At 34.5% G+C, this 15,780-nt stretch overlaps 1 protein-coding gene across 10 annotated transcripts in view; it reads left to right on the top strand.

Annotated features, from left to right (window-relative positions):
* The window catches only part of LOC121412155 (neurobeachin-like), a 102,895-nt gene that overhangs the window by 45,483 nt on the left and 41,632 nt on the right, over positions 1-15,780 (top strand). For 8 of the 10 annotated variants that reach the window (XM_041605097.1, XM_041605123.1, XM_041605089.1 and 5 more), the window contains exons 6-19: positions 251-370; positions 1,114-1,260; positions 2,472-2,669; positions 3,192-3,337; positions 4,225-4,333; positions 5,572-5,724; positions 6,269-6,437; positions 7,427-7,569; positions 8,157-8,189; positions 11,974-12,071; positions 12,961-13,053; positions 13,815-13,923; positions 14,949-15,030; positions 15,535-15,658. In XM_041605097.1, coding sequence (XP_041461031.1) covers positions 251-370; positions 1,114-1,260; positions 2,472-2,669; positions 3,192-3,337; positions 4,225-4,333; positions 5,572-5,724; positions 6,269-6,437; positions 7,427-7,569; positions 8,157-8,189; positions 11,974-12,071; positions 12,961-13,053; positions 13,815-13,923; positions 14,949-15,030; positions 15,535-15,658 — 1,724 coding nt within the window. The remainder of the gene's footprint in view (positions 1-250; positions 371-1,113; positions 1,261-2,471; positions 2,670-3,191; positions 3,338-4,224; positions 4,334-5,571; positions 5,725-6,268; positions 6,438-7,426; positions 7,570-8,156; positions 8,190-11,973; positions 12,072-12,960; positions 13,054-13,814; positions 13,924-14,948; positions 15,031-15,534; positions 15,659-15,780) is intronic. The other 2 variants (XM_041605105.1, XM_041605079.1) reach the window with 1 other exon arrangement.

Raw genomic sequence — 15,780 nt, 5'->3', positions numbered from 1 at the left:
ATTAAACATAGGAAACATACAACTTGATAAAAATTTTGACACTTGTGGCTTCCCATAATTTTAGCACAGAGTTAGACCATGATCTAAGTTAAACCTGACTTCAGAATACAGGCCCTTAAGTTTTGAATAATCATTTTGGCAAGATTTTTTTTCTTGCTCATCATTCCCTGACAGCAAAGAAATATAAACATACATGGCTTACCGAAATGAGATGGGACTTTTAATCTTGATATATTATTTCTTATTTCAGTGGTACATGGTAACAGTGGTGCATGTGTACAACAGATGGAGGACAAGTGAAATCAAATGCTATGTCAATGGAACCCTGGTATCATCGGGTGAGATGCAGTGGTATGTCAGCACCAGTGATGTAAGTTCATCATTTTACTAATGCTCTATTAGACTGTAGTCTATAAGATCCTGTAATCATTGTGAAACTTGCAGATAAGACTATATGGAAAGTAGGCTATCGTCCTGAAACCTGTAGCAGAAAGGTGTTTCAATGGATTGTGAATATAAAAGAGCAATTCTGATTGTTATTTGGTCAGTGCGTTGAACAAAATGTAAATGCTACAGTGATATTCATTGTCTATTGCCATTTAGTGATTGATTGCAAAGCCTTGTGTTATGGTGCCTTGAACTTCCTAACACATGAACCACTTAGCTATTCATTATTGGGTCTGTTTTCTTCTAAAATCATATTATACACATCGATAGCAGAAAAGTTGAACACATATACTTACTTTTCATCCCTCAAAGTATTTCAATTAAGTTTACAAGGTTGGCATCCTTGACCTTAGTTTCAGCTTGTATTTTCATGTTTAGACATAAACACAGTATTGTTTTCAGGATGATGGTGATGAACTACATATACCTTTAAAAGCAGGATAGGGGATTGCTTTCAAATTCCACCATTACCACATGTTGGCCATGCTAAATATCCACAATATCTGTCCTTGGAAGTGTTATGCACTGGTTTGATCACAATTCCTCTTTTTCTGTTTTATGGAGGGAGAAGCAGATGATGATTTAACAAAAGACAATATTCTGTAGAGTAGAACAAGCAGTTTTGATCATATCACTAACAATGTGATGCCACCCTTTCTCTGACAGCCATATGACAAGTGTTTCCTAGGGTCGGCGCCCACGGCAGACAAGGAGAGAACATTCAGTGGCCAGCTGTCATCTGTGTATCTGTTCAGTGAAGCCATATCACCACAGTGTATCCATGGAATATACCTCTTAGGTCCCAACTACAGGGTAATTTTACATTGACCTAGGAAAGGAATAATAAATGTAGTGTTCAAAAGAAGAATATATTTTACTTATGTTATTTGATATTTGGAATAATCCGAGCAGTAATTTGATCACCATAATACAAATAAAGATTATCTTAAATCATAATGTGATGTGAAATATTAAAAAATTGCATATTCAAGATTCAATATAATTTATTGTCATATAAAAAAATAACATTTGTTTTTTCGGTCGTATAAAAAGTGAGGACAATATTATACATTGACATTTATATTATTGTTATTATCATTGATTTGGTTTTGCTTCATGCTGGTAATTCAGAGACATTCTGAGTCTGGCAAATGAAGAAGTTTTTAATGTATAACAAATTGGAACACCATATGTCTCTTTTTATATATTTAAAACACTCTCAACTTATTCATGATAGCATGATTTGATATCCCAAATAGCAACCAGATTAATAATGCAATAGAGAGCTTCATTAAAAATCATGTTAGTACACAACTATAAAAGGAATAAATTTGGATTGTACACTTGACTTGGGTTCAAAAATGAAGTTATTGTTTCATAATGTATACACAGCTCTAGTAATGGCTTGATAAGCTATGAATCAACATCTTGTTTCTAGCTTAGCACAAGAAAGTCATACGAGATAATTTTATTACGGTAATGTATCATTCTTGACTGAGCAAGATACTCGAAAGACAATTTTAGATATTGACATTTTTAAAGGTTAATGTTATTGACATAAATTGAGTTTTGATGGCATACCTCTTGTGTTTGGTGATTACTGATTCAGAAAGCTGCTCATAAAACTGAAAAAGATTATATGAATGGGATTTTGACATTATAAAAATTGCAATCTTCACTTCAGCAAGAAATTTATCCATATTATTCTCCACTCGCCCAAAGGCAGAGATAAATGGGATACTCGTACCTGGCAGGATTAAAATACTGAGCGTAGGAAAGAAGTGGCATCTTCTGCTAATGTTGGACTGTAGTCCTGGAAACATGATTATAATCATCATTGATGTTGTTATTATAAATAGTATTTGGTGAAAACCTTTATAAAGATCTGGGTTTTCAACTCTAATGCCAGGCTAAATTTGGATCCCATCTATGTCTTTATTTTGCTATATTTTACTCTTTCTTTTCCCAATTAATTATGCACTGATACTGAACATGACCATTGTATCAATGTTTCAATCCAACAGAGTCATTTCAAGTTCCCGTCAGAGAGTGATGTGAGCCTTCCAGATCAGTTCAAGAAGGTCTTATACGATGGCAAGCTCACCAGCAGCATAGTGTTCCTCTACAACCCCGCTGCTACAGAATCTCAGCTATGTCTAGAGTCATCACCCAAGGGTAACCCGTCGTTCTTTGTCCATTCACCCCACGCCCTCATGGTTCAGGTATGTACAGGCATGTGTCCTTTTCAAATCATTTGTTGATATGTTGTCGCATCTTTGGCTGCAGTTTTGTTGAAGAGACACTTAAAAGTCATATTGCATATGATGGTATCTATGGGGTCGTGGCTAGTCTGTGGTCTATCTGTGAAAATAACTAAGCAATATATCATGTTCATAACCTAACGTACACATAGTATTAGAGTGACCACAGTAAAGAGAAGAAATGAGGAGGAAATAAAGGAAAATGAAGAAATAAAAGAGTGGAATGGAGTAGAGCCGGAATGGAGAAATGAAATTGGGTTATAGGAAATAATAAGAACATAGTAAGTTGATGGATATAGGAAGGCAGAAGTGGTGTTCATTGCTATGATGGTATTGATGTGGACGATGGGGGACGAGTGATGGTTATTGTAATTGATAGTGGTGGGGTTATCACTTAGGGCAATTGTTGAAAAATGTTGCCTTTTTTTTAAATTTGATTGCAAAATTGAAAATGACTTCAAATCCCCATTGAATTTTTTGTAGGATGTCAGAGCCATTGTGACCCACTCCATCCACAGTACGTTGCATTCCATCGGTGGTATACACATGCTTTTCCCAATCTTCACCCAACTGGATTATCTCCATCAACAACTGACTACCAAAGATGATGAGGAGTCTCCAGCAGTTTGGTAAGCTTGTTGAACAGATTTTAAAAGATTTCTAAGTAACATTTTAGTTTGTGCTACCAGCTCCATGTATACTTAATTTGGTCAATATTCTTGATATCATCATTGGGTGATCCCGTGCTAGAAAAATGAGCAATTTTCACAACATTTTTCAACCTACTGTCCAAACAAACAAGAAACTTCAATGTATTTTTTGGTAATAACAAAGTACTACTGGGTAGTCATGTAAAAAAATGACCAACAAAAATATGTTGTCCATGGGTGAATTAGAGGTGAAAATGTTGCGTGTCGTACGGGACATTTCTGAGTCCCGTTCAACACACAACATTTTCACCATAATTCACCCATAATCAAACATTTTTTGATGGTAATCAGTTTTTCACATGACTATCTACTATAGCTTTATTTTTGACAAATGCTCAAGCAATCAGCTAAGAGACTAGATATTGTTGTTGAAATGTCCCGTACAACACATATGGAATTGCCCATTATCATGATTATATTTCATCATAAAAAAAATCTTGTTCCTTTTGAAAAGTGATATTTTTTCCTATGCCTCTGCTAGCATGGGTGGTGCCAGAGGCATTATGTTTTTGGGTGTCTATCTTTACTTCTGTCCCACTTTCATTCTCGCTATAACTAGAGAACCGTTTGACAGATCACCAAACTTGGGTTATTTATGCATGTAGGAATGTAGTTGATCTGATCAGTTTTGGAAGGGTATCAAGATCATCGGCGACAGAGGTCATTACATACATGTATCCAAAAATATCTCAAACTTGCAAAAACTAAAGAACCATTTGAAAAATAACAAGCTATAATAAGACTGATTATAAATCTTCACAGTACTAATACAAAGCAAATTTTCCTTTTCTATTTTCCCTTTACAGCCCCCTTCTATTAGGATTACTGTGTGATCTACTAAAGGGTTCTATGTCAACTCAACAGCAGATGGTCCATGGTAGAGGTTTCATCATCCTAGGCTATATACTGCAGAAGGTAGTATGTCCATCCTCTGAACCAATATTACTTTGGAGCCAGAAGGGCATTGATATGAGTTTGATTAAGAGCCTATTGTGGAAAAGTTACATTTAAACACGACTCAAATCAAACAGAAATCCAAATTGATTGTTTGATAATCAAGTTGATTTTATAATTTTTGGAATTGCATTAAATTCCAACTTGTTCTCAAATGGGCCCTTTTTTGCCACAAATTTAGATTCCAAAGATATGGACATGAAAATGTTTTCAAACTTTTTCCAACGATTACCTGAAATTCAATTTATTAAACATGTTAAACTATCATTTGATTCTTACTATTATAAGACTGATGTAGTTTCTTCATTCATCAAAATGTTGTAATGAAATTTTGTTTCAAGGCTTTTATAATCACTGTCATTTATAAAAAAAAAAGTGAGACTGAGAAAAAAACAATAGGAGATGACCCCTATTGATCTGGTAAGTGGAAGTGATTGTTTTTTACCTGATTGCTAAGAAAGCCTAAATGCTTGTAAGCATGCAAACATCCAATCATTTATTGTAAGCCACATATTGGTTATTCTTTAGAAATTTCAAACCTCACAAATGTCATGCACACCTCATTTTCTTCTTAAGAAATGCAAAAGAAGATATTTATATTATTATTCAAAAGTTGTGAGATTAGATTGAGAAACTGTTTAGTTAGGTAAAATATATTGCCTTCATATTTCATAGAAGACAGCTGGCAGCCGTCTGTTTCAAGGAGTATTTTAACATTAAAAAAAAAAATCCTCCTCGTACACAGACGGATCGCTATCCTGCAGCCACCATTAGGGGGTTAACAATGCAAAATCCTTCCGACGGGGCTCATCGATTTTTGTCTTTATTTCATAAAAATATATAAAAAGAACTGTACCACAATAAAAATTATTATTCCGTTTTGGCCTGCAATGCACCAAAACAGGGGAAAATAAACTTAAAAGGGGGAAAAACAGTGACTTAGTTCGGCTGTCACGCATCTTCACTTCTCTGTTTTATCCGAATTTAATAAATAAACGTATGGCCATTGAGTCCCTGTACAGATCGAGCTAGAACTTTGGTCTCTATAATTGGTGAGTGAAGCCAACGGAGTTCAGCGGAACAGCCAACATAACAGAGACCGAAACTTATGGTCTGATTTCATAGTAAATGTTTATAATATGGCAAATAAGTATATAATAATTGATTAATTAATTCAACATTTCTCTCTTCTCTATCAGGCTTCCCCCGAGCACATGACAGGCACGGTCCTAGAGCTGTTCCTAGACCTAGCCAAGCATTTCAACAACCTCCCAACTGGTATCCAGCTCCTTCGCCATCTTGTCGATCATATCCTCTTCAATCCATCGCTATGGATACATACACCAATCAAGGTTTGTACGCATCTTGTAATTCATTATGGTTATAATTATTATGTTCCGATAGATGTATGAGAGTAGGGGGTTGGATTGAGGAATGTGGATGTAATGAATGGGGCAAGGTGGAGGGAAAGAGTAAGGATGATTGCCGCGATTGTAGTTTTAATGCGGCCACCCCATTTCAAGAAGACAAAACCAGATTAAGAACTTTGGATTACTGACTTCCATAGATGTTGCGTATACTAAAAGGTACTTGACAGACATATTCAGGCTTTCTACTTTGGATGGAATTATTGTTGCTATATAATAATTTGTAATTTTTTTATAATTCATTACTGTGACTAACACATTCAACAACACCCTTAATTAGTTATAAGACTAGCTTGCTAATAAACAGTATTAATGATGATGACAATGATGATGACAATGGTGATGGTGATGACGATAATGATGATGATAATGAAAATAATGACAATGATAGTTTTTTATATATCACATTTGTGAAGACATATAACATAGTATTAAATGTTGTATATTTTTTCATTTTGACTATATTCAGGTCCAGATATCCCTGTACACATTCCTTGCCAATGAGTTTGTGGGTCAGGCGTCCATCTACACCAATATCCGTCGGGTTAGCACGGTCCTTCAGTTGATGCACACTCTCAAGCACTACTACTGGATCGTCAACCCAGAGAACAGGAGTGGAATCGTGCCAAAAGGCTTGGGTATGAACACATCCATAGGGAATGCATGTAGTGTTCAGGCATCTTTCACACAAATGTTGCCTCTTTCACACAGGTGTAATCTTTCTACAGTACATGTGTGAAATCATTATGAATGGATAGAGAAGAGCAGATTATTCATATTTTCCAAATATTTATATGTATGAAGAAAGGGAGCGGGTATCCATTGGTTTATTTTGTAGAATCTTTTATGGGTAATGACACCATCTTTTAAATACTGAATGAATCTGAAGGGAAAACCCCTTTTCTGAGAGCAGGGATCAATCATAAGGGATGTAGTATAATTCTTCATAATCTTCAATATTGATTGACAGGATTGTTATCTCCCCCATGAGTATTTCAGGTAGAAATGGGGGCTTGCAGAGTTTTGGTTAAATAATTTGACTGCCTATTCCTAGCAACTTATGAAATCATGATTTATTGTTTCATTAATTCAATCCTTCCGTTCTGTACAATTTGCTGTGCCGTCCTGTGTTACTATTTGTATACAGTTTAATTTGCATGACATGAAATCGTCAATCTAACAGGAATGAAATTCATAAGCCCTGTTTCACGAAGTGTATTTCACCCATTTAGAATTTGGTCAAGGCAGCATTTCACAAAGTTTTTATTTGAATTCAATTCAAGCAGAAAATGACGAATCAGTATTTCATGTTTGAGATGCTAATTCCATTGGTAGAGTCGTGACTGTGAATCCCCTGAACATAATCTGCACAATGCAGTCATGTGGCATAAGTACTCTATTGTATTACTTTTCATTTTGACTGTAAATGTCATCTTTATTCAAATCTCATCTATTGCAACAAATTAAAAATTCAACTGAAGTGGACGGAGGCTTCAAAGAATGTTACTTAGTTTAAAAGAAAGAAAACTCTCTTTGCCTGAATGATGATTATACCTCTGAAATGAAATCTATTTTATTTGCACAAAAGATGAATGATTATATTTTATTTATTTTAATTTTTTTGCAGAAGGAAATCGACCAAGCCTTGAAGACCTCTTGACCTTGAGGGCACTCATCCTTCGTGTTACCAAGCAACTGATTCTCAAGGAGAAGTCGGCTAATGACGAGGAGCTTCAGATCATTCTCAACTATCTCATGACCATGCATGAGGTAAGCATTTTACCTTATTACTATGTAGAATGGCAATTGAGTAGAATTAGTATCTACTTATATGGAGGTCATGTCTGATATTTATTTAATTCATTAGCTACAATAGTAAGCCATAAATGCTATAATTTGTCATCTGAAGGCCATATGCACTGTTGCTTTATAACCAAGGGAGCTTGCTGATTGGTCAATTTGATGTCACTAGTACAGCCTCTGTCGAGCACTGTGTTTGCACTTATGCATTGCCTGTTACAGATTATGAAATAGCTAGCCATCCATAATTAAGATTAAGATAATGAAGATGTTTCTTTTCAAATGTTGCTTTGGGAAAATGTGGGCAGCTAACAATATGTTGAATGGCTATTTTAGTTTTAAAGATATCAAATAAACAGAAAGACAAAAACAGAGATGATAGTGGTACTTGATTGTTAGATATATTGCAATATTTACAAATAAATGACAATAATTCAGTTATGATGAATGGAAAAAAAATATTGATCGAAATTTTAGCATGTACCCCTCTTAATTTGGTTTTGATATAAAATGTACAGGTATCAATTCCAATGTTATATAATCTTATTCCAATATAGACAAGATCTGAGGGGGTTGATGAGAAAACAGTGGTAAGCTGAACAATGTGTGCCAACATAATTTCCAGCATAGCATGCCATATAATAACATGCCTTTTCGGTCGCAGTGCACATCAATCACCTGACTGTGGCTTGATTTGTTTTTCGGCAAAAATTCTAGGGCTATGTTTCCCAGAGCTGTTCTTGACGTTAATCATAATTTTTACATACAACTTCAATGAGAAACACCAGATAGCCATCTGAATATTTTCCTGACATTTCAGCAGTGTTACTGCACTTCAGATGGTAGTAATGGTGTTCTAGCCTAGTCAAATATTTTTCAAAGCTTTTTGTTACAGGAAATTGTTATCTAATATACCTATGCCCAGTGATAGATCATGCAATTGATTTGTATAATTAATTGCAAAAAATGATCAATGCAATCATTTTGAAAAATCGTCACTATGATCAATCCCAAAGCTTTTTTATGCAGGGCTATGAAATAAAATTCAGTTGGAGTCAGGTTAATGTGTGCCTTGGGCCATTAAACTTTTGAGAACCATTATTTCAGTGGTGTTGGCTATCTTTAACATTGCTCTACACATAAGAAAAGACAATTCATAGCCGTTTCATGTAACCATTTTCAGAACATTTAATCAAATTTGATACCATGAAAGTGCAGAATGAGTTAGGTTACACCTACAATCGGTTTTGCTTGATGTTAGTAATTTTTCTTGTTTTTTGGCTGAAGAATGGGTTTTGTGTATCTAGTGACTGGAGCAAGGAGACATTACTGTTGGTTTTGAATAATTATTAACAAAATATTTTTTCTAAGGAGATATCATTATTATGTGTGAGATAATTCCCTAAATTTTGTTCTTTGACAATGAAATTAATTTTTTTGAAAATAATGACCCTGTACTTAACAGAAAGAGTGCATGCATATTTCTATATACATGTGCATATTTTTGAAAATTTCTATACATTTATAAATCAATCACAACTTATTTTGGATTTTCTGCATTTTCAACATATTTTGCTGCCCAATTCTGTTTTTCCCCCACAATATCAGGTCATGTTGTTATATAGCATCTGCCATTATTCATAGAAAACTTGGAAGTTCTTTTTATTCTGAAATGTATAACGTTACTGGTATTTGAAGATTTTAAGTACAATAGTTATTCAACCAATATGATTCATTGGGGTTCATTGTCTCTTTTTCTTCTGGTTCCTTCCCTCCAAGGGCATGATCAATTTTTATGGTTTTTCTACTTCAAATAAAAAATTGTGTTTTCCTTGATTTTACTCGCTTTGGGTATCCATTTCTGTACTGCATATTAGTGCATGGACCCCATGCAGACAATGCTTATCTTTCTGGGAAAGTGTTTTCAGGTTTTGGAATTGTCAGTGCTTTGGGAAACTGGGGCACCGTGTAGCGAGTCAATCTAAGACATGTTCAACATCGGATGTATCAAGTGTCCAATGTAGTTCTTCTGAAAACTGGGATAATTGTAACTAAATCCCTGGCCTGGAGCAAGAATGAAAAAATCTAGGAGTTGAGCTTAGAATGACTGGAATTCTGCTTGGAAATCAGAATACGCAAACATTGGGGGAAACCCAGAATGCATCTCATGAAATGCAATCAGGGGTCCGTCACACAAAGCTTAGCAATGATCGTAGAACATTTCTCTATGATTGATGCCATTGACTGCAATAATCGTTAACCTTTGTGTTTTAATACGGGACCCTGGAATGGAATGAAATTTATAAGCAAGCAACCCATTTAATGATTCACATTGCATGAAATTATTTCCAGCTATATTTTGTCATTTTATTGAAAGAAGAGTGTCTGAATTATATTACCAATGAATGTAAAATGTAGCTCAAACAGCAGCAACATTTAAGTGAAACTAAAATCTTAGTTAAAAACCAATAAGATAATACTGAATCATGTATATATTTTTTCAACTTTTTTTTGTTTATAAATCAATCTTAATGTATCAATCAGTTTTCATCAACACATTCCCACCCACTGCTCAATCCATTTGACTGATTCCATCAAGTTAATACATAACATACTCATCATGATTCATGAACCTTTAAATATAATTGAATTATATAAAATCTTACATGATGTGTATTCCATCATAATACAGTGTGTTTAAATTGTTCAGTGGGACGATACCTTTCTTGCAGTTTTGAAGCACATGTAGTTATCGCAATGAGAAGTATACATGTAATACAATAGGAGTTCAGTTATTCATATATGAAAATAATTGTAATGACTTTACTTGTGAAGATCATGCCAGATAGGTATATAAAACCTTACTTTGAAAGCCCCCCCCCTCCCGATTGATTTTTAACATCATTCATTATTGATTCATTTACTAGCAACTAAGATGCCTACACTTGAAATTGTGCCTTTTCATTGAAACAGGCTTGCATGTACATATGAGATCATTAAAAATGTACTACATGAACATGTTTCACTCCAGTGCTGATATAAATATATGTTTATCTTATTTTGTTGGTTGCACATGTTCAGGATTAGACAATGGGTGATTTCAAGAACGGTGTTGGTGTTAAGAGCGTGAAAAGGCTGCTGAACCCAGCTCCAACACCGAGCTGGGTTCAGAGGAGCGATACCAATCGCGTTATCGATAGCCTATTACGTCACGCCTCTGCGCTGCAGTGCTGATCATCTAAACTTTATGCAAGAAATTCTTGACGACGAAAGTGAAATCAGGGAGAAATTGCAATAAAATCTTGTACAGAATGCAAAGGTTAAAACCACTGCAAGAATCAGAAAGCGTAATATGATTTTTCATTAAAATGTATAAAACTCTAATTATTTGCGCTCATCTTAACTGTAAAAGATAATTTTACGGGGATGTTTCATTGTGTTCGCTTCCTGTTCGTGAGCTACAGTTCATCAACACCAACACCAAACTTGAAATCATGATTTTCCCAATCCCTGGGGGTTGGTGTTGGTGAATGGGGAAATTGCATGTAGATTGTCAACACCAGCCTTAGTGTTGGGTTCAGCAGATAACATTCAACACCAACCTCCAACAAGAACTTTTGGAAATACGTATATTTTCCGAGGTCAATCCCAACACCAGCCTGATTTCAAGAACGGTGTTGTGGCTGGTGCTGAGATTGTCACAACACCAACACCAGATTTTAACACTGTACTTGAAATCACCCATTGGAAGATTAATTATGTGTGAGCAATTTGGATTCTTTTGAACAGTGATATGGTGGTGTCCATCAGTTACTATGGCAAGATTTTATCAAGACCATATACATAGCTTCTACCCTGGGCCTAAAACTATACCTAAGCTGAAACCAAGTTTCAACCATAATCCATACCATGAACAATCCTAAATATTATTCTTAACCTTTAACATTAAGCCCATTCATCTAATCTGAAACTAATCCTATGCTGAATTAAAATATCAAACTTCTTCATTATGCCCTTAATTCCATGAATTTAATCATAAACCTATGATATAAATGAAAATTATACTTATATTCCATAACATAAATCTTGTCTGGGACCTAAGTAAACATGTTAGCTAAAACCAGTTTATCAAACCTTAATCATAAATATAAACTTTTAAACCCAGAACTGAAGTCTGCACTTAACCCAATTTCAACCCCAATATTGTCTGTTAGATCCAACACCAGTCCTCTTTTCCCCTATAAACCATTAATCAAACTGTTGCTTGAGTTTATTTATAATTTACTGACTGACACTGATGATGAGATAATACCTTGCAAATTGCATTTGTCATGGTATGAAACTCAATTTTTCTCTCTTCCTGTATTTATCCAGGACCTGAACCTGAAGGACGTTCTTCAGCTATTGCTCTCTCTGATGGCAGAAAACATCAACGGCTTGGCAGTCGCATTTGACAGGAAAAATGGCATCAGGTATTCCAATCTTGTTATTCTTCTCACAAACTTTGAAAAAAGCTTGAATTTGTTTTGCAAGATACTCAAATGAGAAAAGTTCTTAATTCTTTTCATTCAGAATGTGCTTGATTTTCTTATAAAGTGTGTCATACTTCATTGTTATGGTATTAAATTATTTAACCAAATAACAGTTTATACATTACCTTGAAATAAAAGAAGAGAAAGGTATTTGAATAGTCCTTTTAAAGGTAACCCCTAACCTAACACGCTTACAAAACCTAACAAAGTTTTAATCTATTACAATCTAGGACAGATGTGTTAATGATATCAGTTAAAGATATTGAATATGAGAACAATGAACTTTTTTTTTCCAAGAAGATAACAATTTTGTAATAAGATATAAATGTATTTGCCAAGAGTTTTTTTTTGTGTGTGGAATGATTCCAGCTCTTTGGCTTTATGCCATGTATTAATGAATCAAGTAATATTTTAGAGAGATGTAGTATGTTATCATGCTATGAATCATATTATAAACATAGGCCCGTATTCTGAAGTCAGGTTTAACTTAGACCACGGTCTATCTCTGTACTAAAGTTATGGGAAGCCAAAAATTCAAAAATTAAGTTTATGTTGTATGTTTCTTATTGTTACTATTTTGTTTCCTTTAGCTTTCATAATGAACAAACATATTTCAGTTATCATTCCCAGACAATTATGAACAATTTAGGTGTCATATGAGTTAACCCACAACTTTAAACCAGGGTTTAAACCCGAGTTCAGAATACGGGCCATAGTCTTTACTTTACTTTACTCCAACGATGTTGTAGGACTAAGCCTGTCTTTGACACTGTATACATACTGATCTTTTATTTATTCATATACTTTTTGATGTGTTTTTGTATTCAAGGACTGTATTCAAGCTGTTGGCTTCAAACGATGAAGTAGTTCGGTCCCTCTCCCTCAAATGTCTTTCACTTTTCCTCAGTAGACTACCACACAAGTAAGTACACCTTTAGGAGAGAAAATTGAATTATAATGGATATATTGATAGCTCATGCTTCAGTTTAAAAATTGAAGAAAACAACTTCAATTATTGAGGGAATTAATTATTTGTGTTTTTTTGGTAATATCATATCACTGTATGCTTCAGTTTTGGCTGGGAAGAGGGTGGAGGTGAATAAAAAATTTGAAATTAGAAAAAAGAGATAATCATAGAAAAAATGGTGTAGATGTTATTACTGATATCAATGTACCAGTATTTTTTTTCTTTCTTTTTTGCATTTCTTGTGATAATACAAAAATGATATTACATAACACAGTATATTAAAATGACAAACACATACATGGCTTTATATGGGATAAAAGAAAGAATGAGTGGGGAGGATGTCGGGATTAATGATTGTTATAACAGTCACACCTTTAGCTCTTGTATGGTCGTATTTATTTTTGTTACTTTGAATGAAATGTATTTGTATTTGGAGCATTGTGGCCCAGTGGATTAGTCTTCGGACTTTGAAACAAAGGGTCGTGGGTTCAAATCCCAGCCATGGCGTAATTTCCTTCAGCAAGAAACTGATCCACAATGTGCTGCACTCAACCCAGGTGAGGTAAATGGGTACCGGTAGGAAGTAATTCCTTAAAAAGCTGTGTGCGCTATGAACGCCTAGCTTAGCCGGGTAATATAGGAGCGCCTTGAGCACCTAAGAAGGTGGATATGTGCGCAATATAAATACCCTATATTGTATTTGTGATATGTTTTAGGAGGAAGATGGACCTGATGTACGCTCATAATCTATACTCACTTCTTGGAGAGAGAATGCAACTCACATCAAATACACTCACACTCACCATGTACAACTGTCTCTTCGAGGTAAATTCGGGAGGTTGTTTGTTCTGGGCCAATGAGATGCAATGATTTCAGTAGCTTATAACAATAGTGAAGGATAATCACTTAGTATTTGTTTAATGAAATGCTCCCTAGAGGAGTGCTTCATGGATCATCTTGACAGTGTCCTGAACCAATCAGATGCAAGGATTTCAGTAGCTTGTATTAATTGTCGGTGTAAATCACTGAATATTTGTTTCATGAAATGGCCTAATTTATTTGTCTATGGTGTCCCAGAAATTTATCAATCAATTAGCCAGTTCACTGTTAGCTGATGATCAACTTTTCTCAAATGACCTTTGCGATTGTTCATTAGGATGAACACATTTTCGAATGAAGATCTTGCGTAAGTTTTCCCAGCAAAGCTTTTAAATTCTATGAATAAAAGGCATTGTATAGAGCAGGTGACTAGAATAGTACATCAAGAGTAAAGTTTTTTTAAATCTGTTTGTTTTATTGTCTGCTTGTGGCACATTTTGACTATAGTTTGGGCTACTGTTAAATACCAGTGATCATGAAGACTTTGTAACTCTTCAGCTTGGATGTGATGAAATGAATATTTTAAAAGGAATGCATGAATAGTCATCAAATCACAAATGCCTATGTCAGTGAATTTGAAAACCACCTTCATGGTTTATCTCAAATGACCTTCTACTGCTTGTGCGCAATTTACAACCATGAAGAGGCTTATTAATAAAAAAAAAGGAAATTATTAAATGCTCAGCTGTCCATTTTGTGTATTTTGTTAGCAAATACATGTTGCATCTTTCCTTCTCAAGTATTAAATCATATGCCAATACAAACTTCTAAATAAGTAAAGACAATGAATTTGAAGACAAGATTTGTGTGCTGATATTCACCTTATTTCATTTCTGTTATTCCTTTAAAATTATTATTTTTCCTGTGAAAACAAAAATTTTACGATCTACATTTATTGTACTAGTGATGAGATTTAATTTTAAATTTCTGTATGAATGCACCAACTTTTAATATGTGTTTCTTGTAAACAGCTATTGACAGAGAGAGTTAGTTTACAAGTGATGTCAACAAGACATCCAGAACCAGACAAGACATACAGAGTTATGAACCCAGGTAAGTTCTACATTTCTCTTTTATATGAAGGTTATTTTTTCCATGGAAGAGACTTGGTTTATATTACCAGCAAAAATTATATAAACCATTGTTTGAAACTAATTCAGCATATTTGCTATATTTACTCGTAGGCATTCAATTTATATTACGCGCAATTGGATTATACAACATAAATATTTGCAACGATATACTTGGGGGAAAAAATCTTTTTAATGAAACATATTAATTTTTCCGGTAAATTTTAACTAAAATGAACAGCTCTCATTGCCTGCACAAGAGGATAGCCAGTACTGGTTATTTCTTTGTCGTAGTTTAAACCTAATTGCAGCCTTATCTTCATTGGCAAAGTCTCCATTTGTCACTCCATTCTCCCCATTTTGGAATTACTAATAATGATAATATTCCACTTTTATTTAGTGCTTATCATATCTGACGTCTCTATCTTATACTTTCTTGATATGCTGTGATACTATTTGACCACTATGCTATGTCTTGTGCCTACAGGGATGTTCCATGTGATTGCCAGGCTTCTGCGCCAATCTGTTCCTAGTCCTGAGTCTATGGATGTAAGAAGACTATTTCTATCTGATATGATCCTTCTCTTCAACAACAGTAGAGAAAACCGCAGGTAGGTATGCAAAGAGCCTTGCTCCTTAACTAACTTAGTTACATGAACTTGGCACAGAAACACACTTAGATATAGAATGCATTATAATCTGCAGTTTTATCATTCAGAGAAAAATTTGAAAA

The sequence above is a fragment of the Lytechinus variegatus genome, chromosome 1 (assembly GCF_018143015.1).
Source record: "Lytechinus variegatus isolate NC3 chromosome 1, Lvar_3.0, whole genome shotgun sequence".
NCBI classification, from domain to species: Eukaryota; Metazoa; Echinodermata; class Echinoidea; order Temnopleuroida; family Toxopneustidae; genus Lytechinus; species Lytechinus variegatus.
Note: the sequence above shows the minus strand (reverse complement) of the source record. Positions and strands in the feature narration are given on the sequence as shown.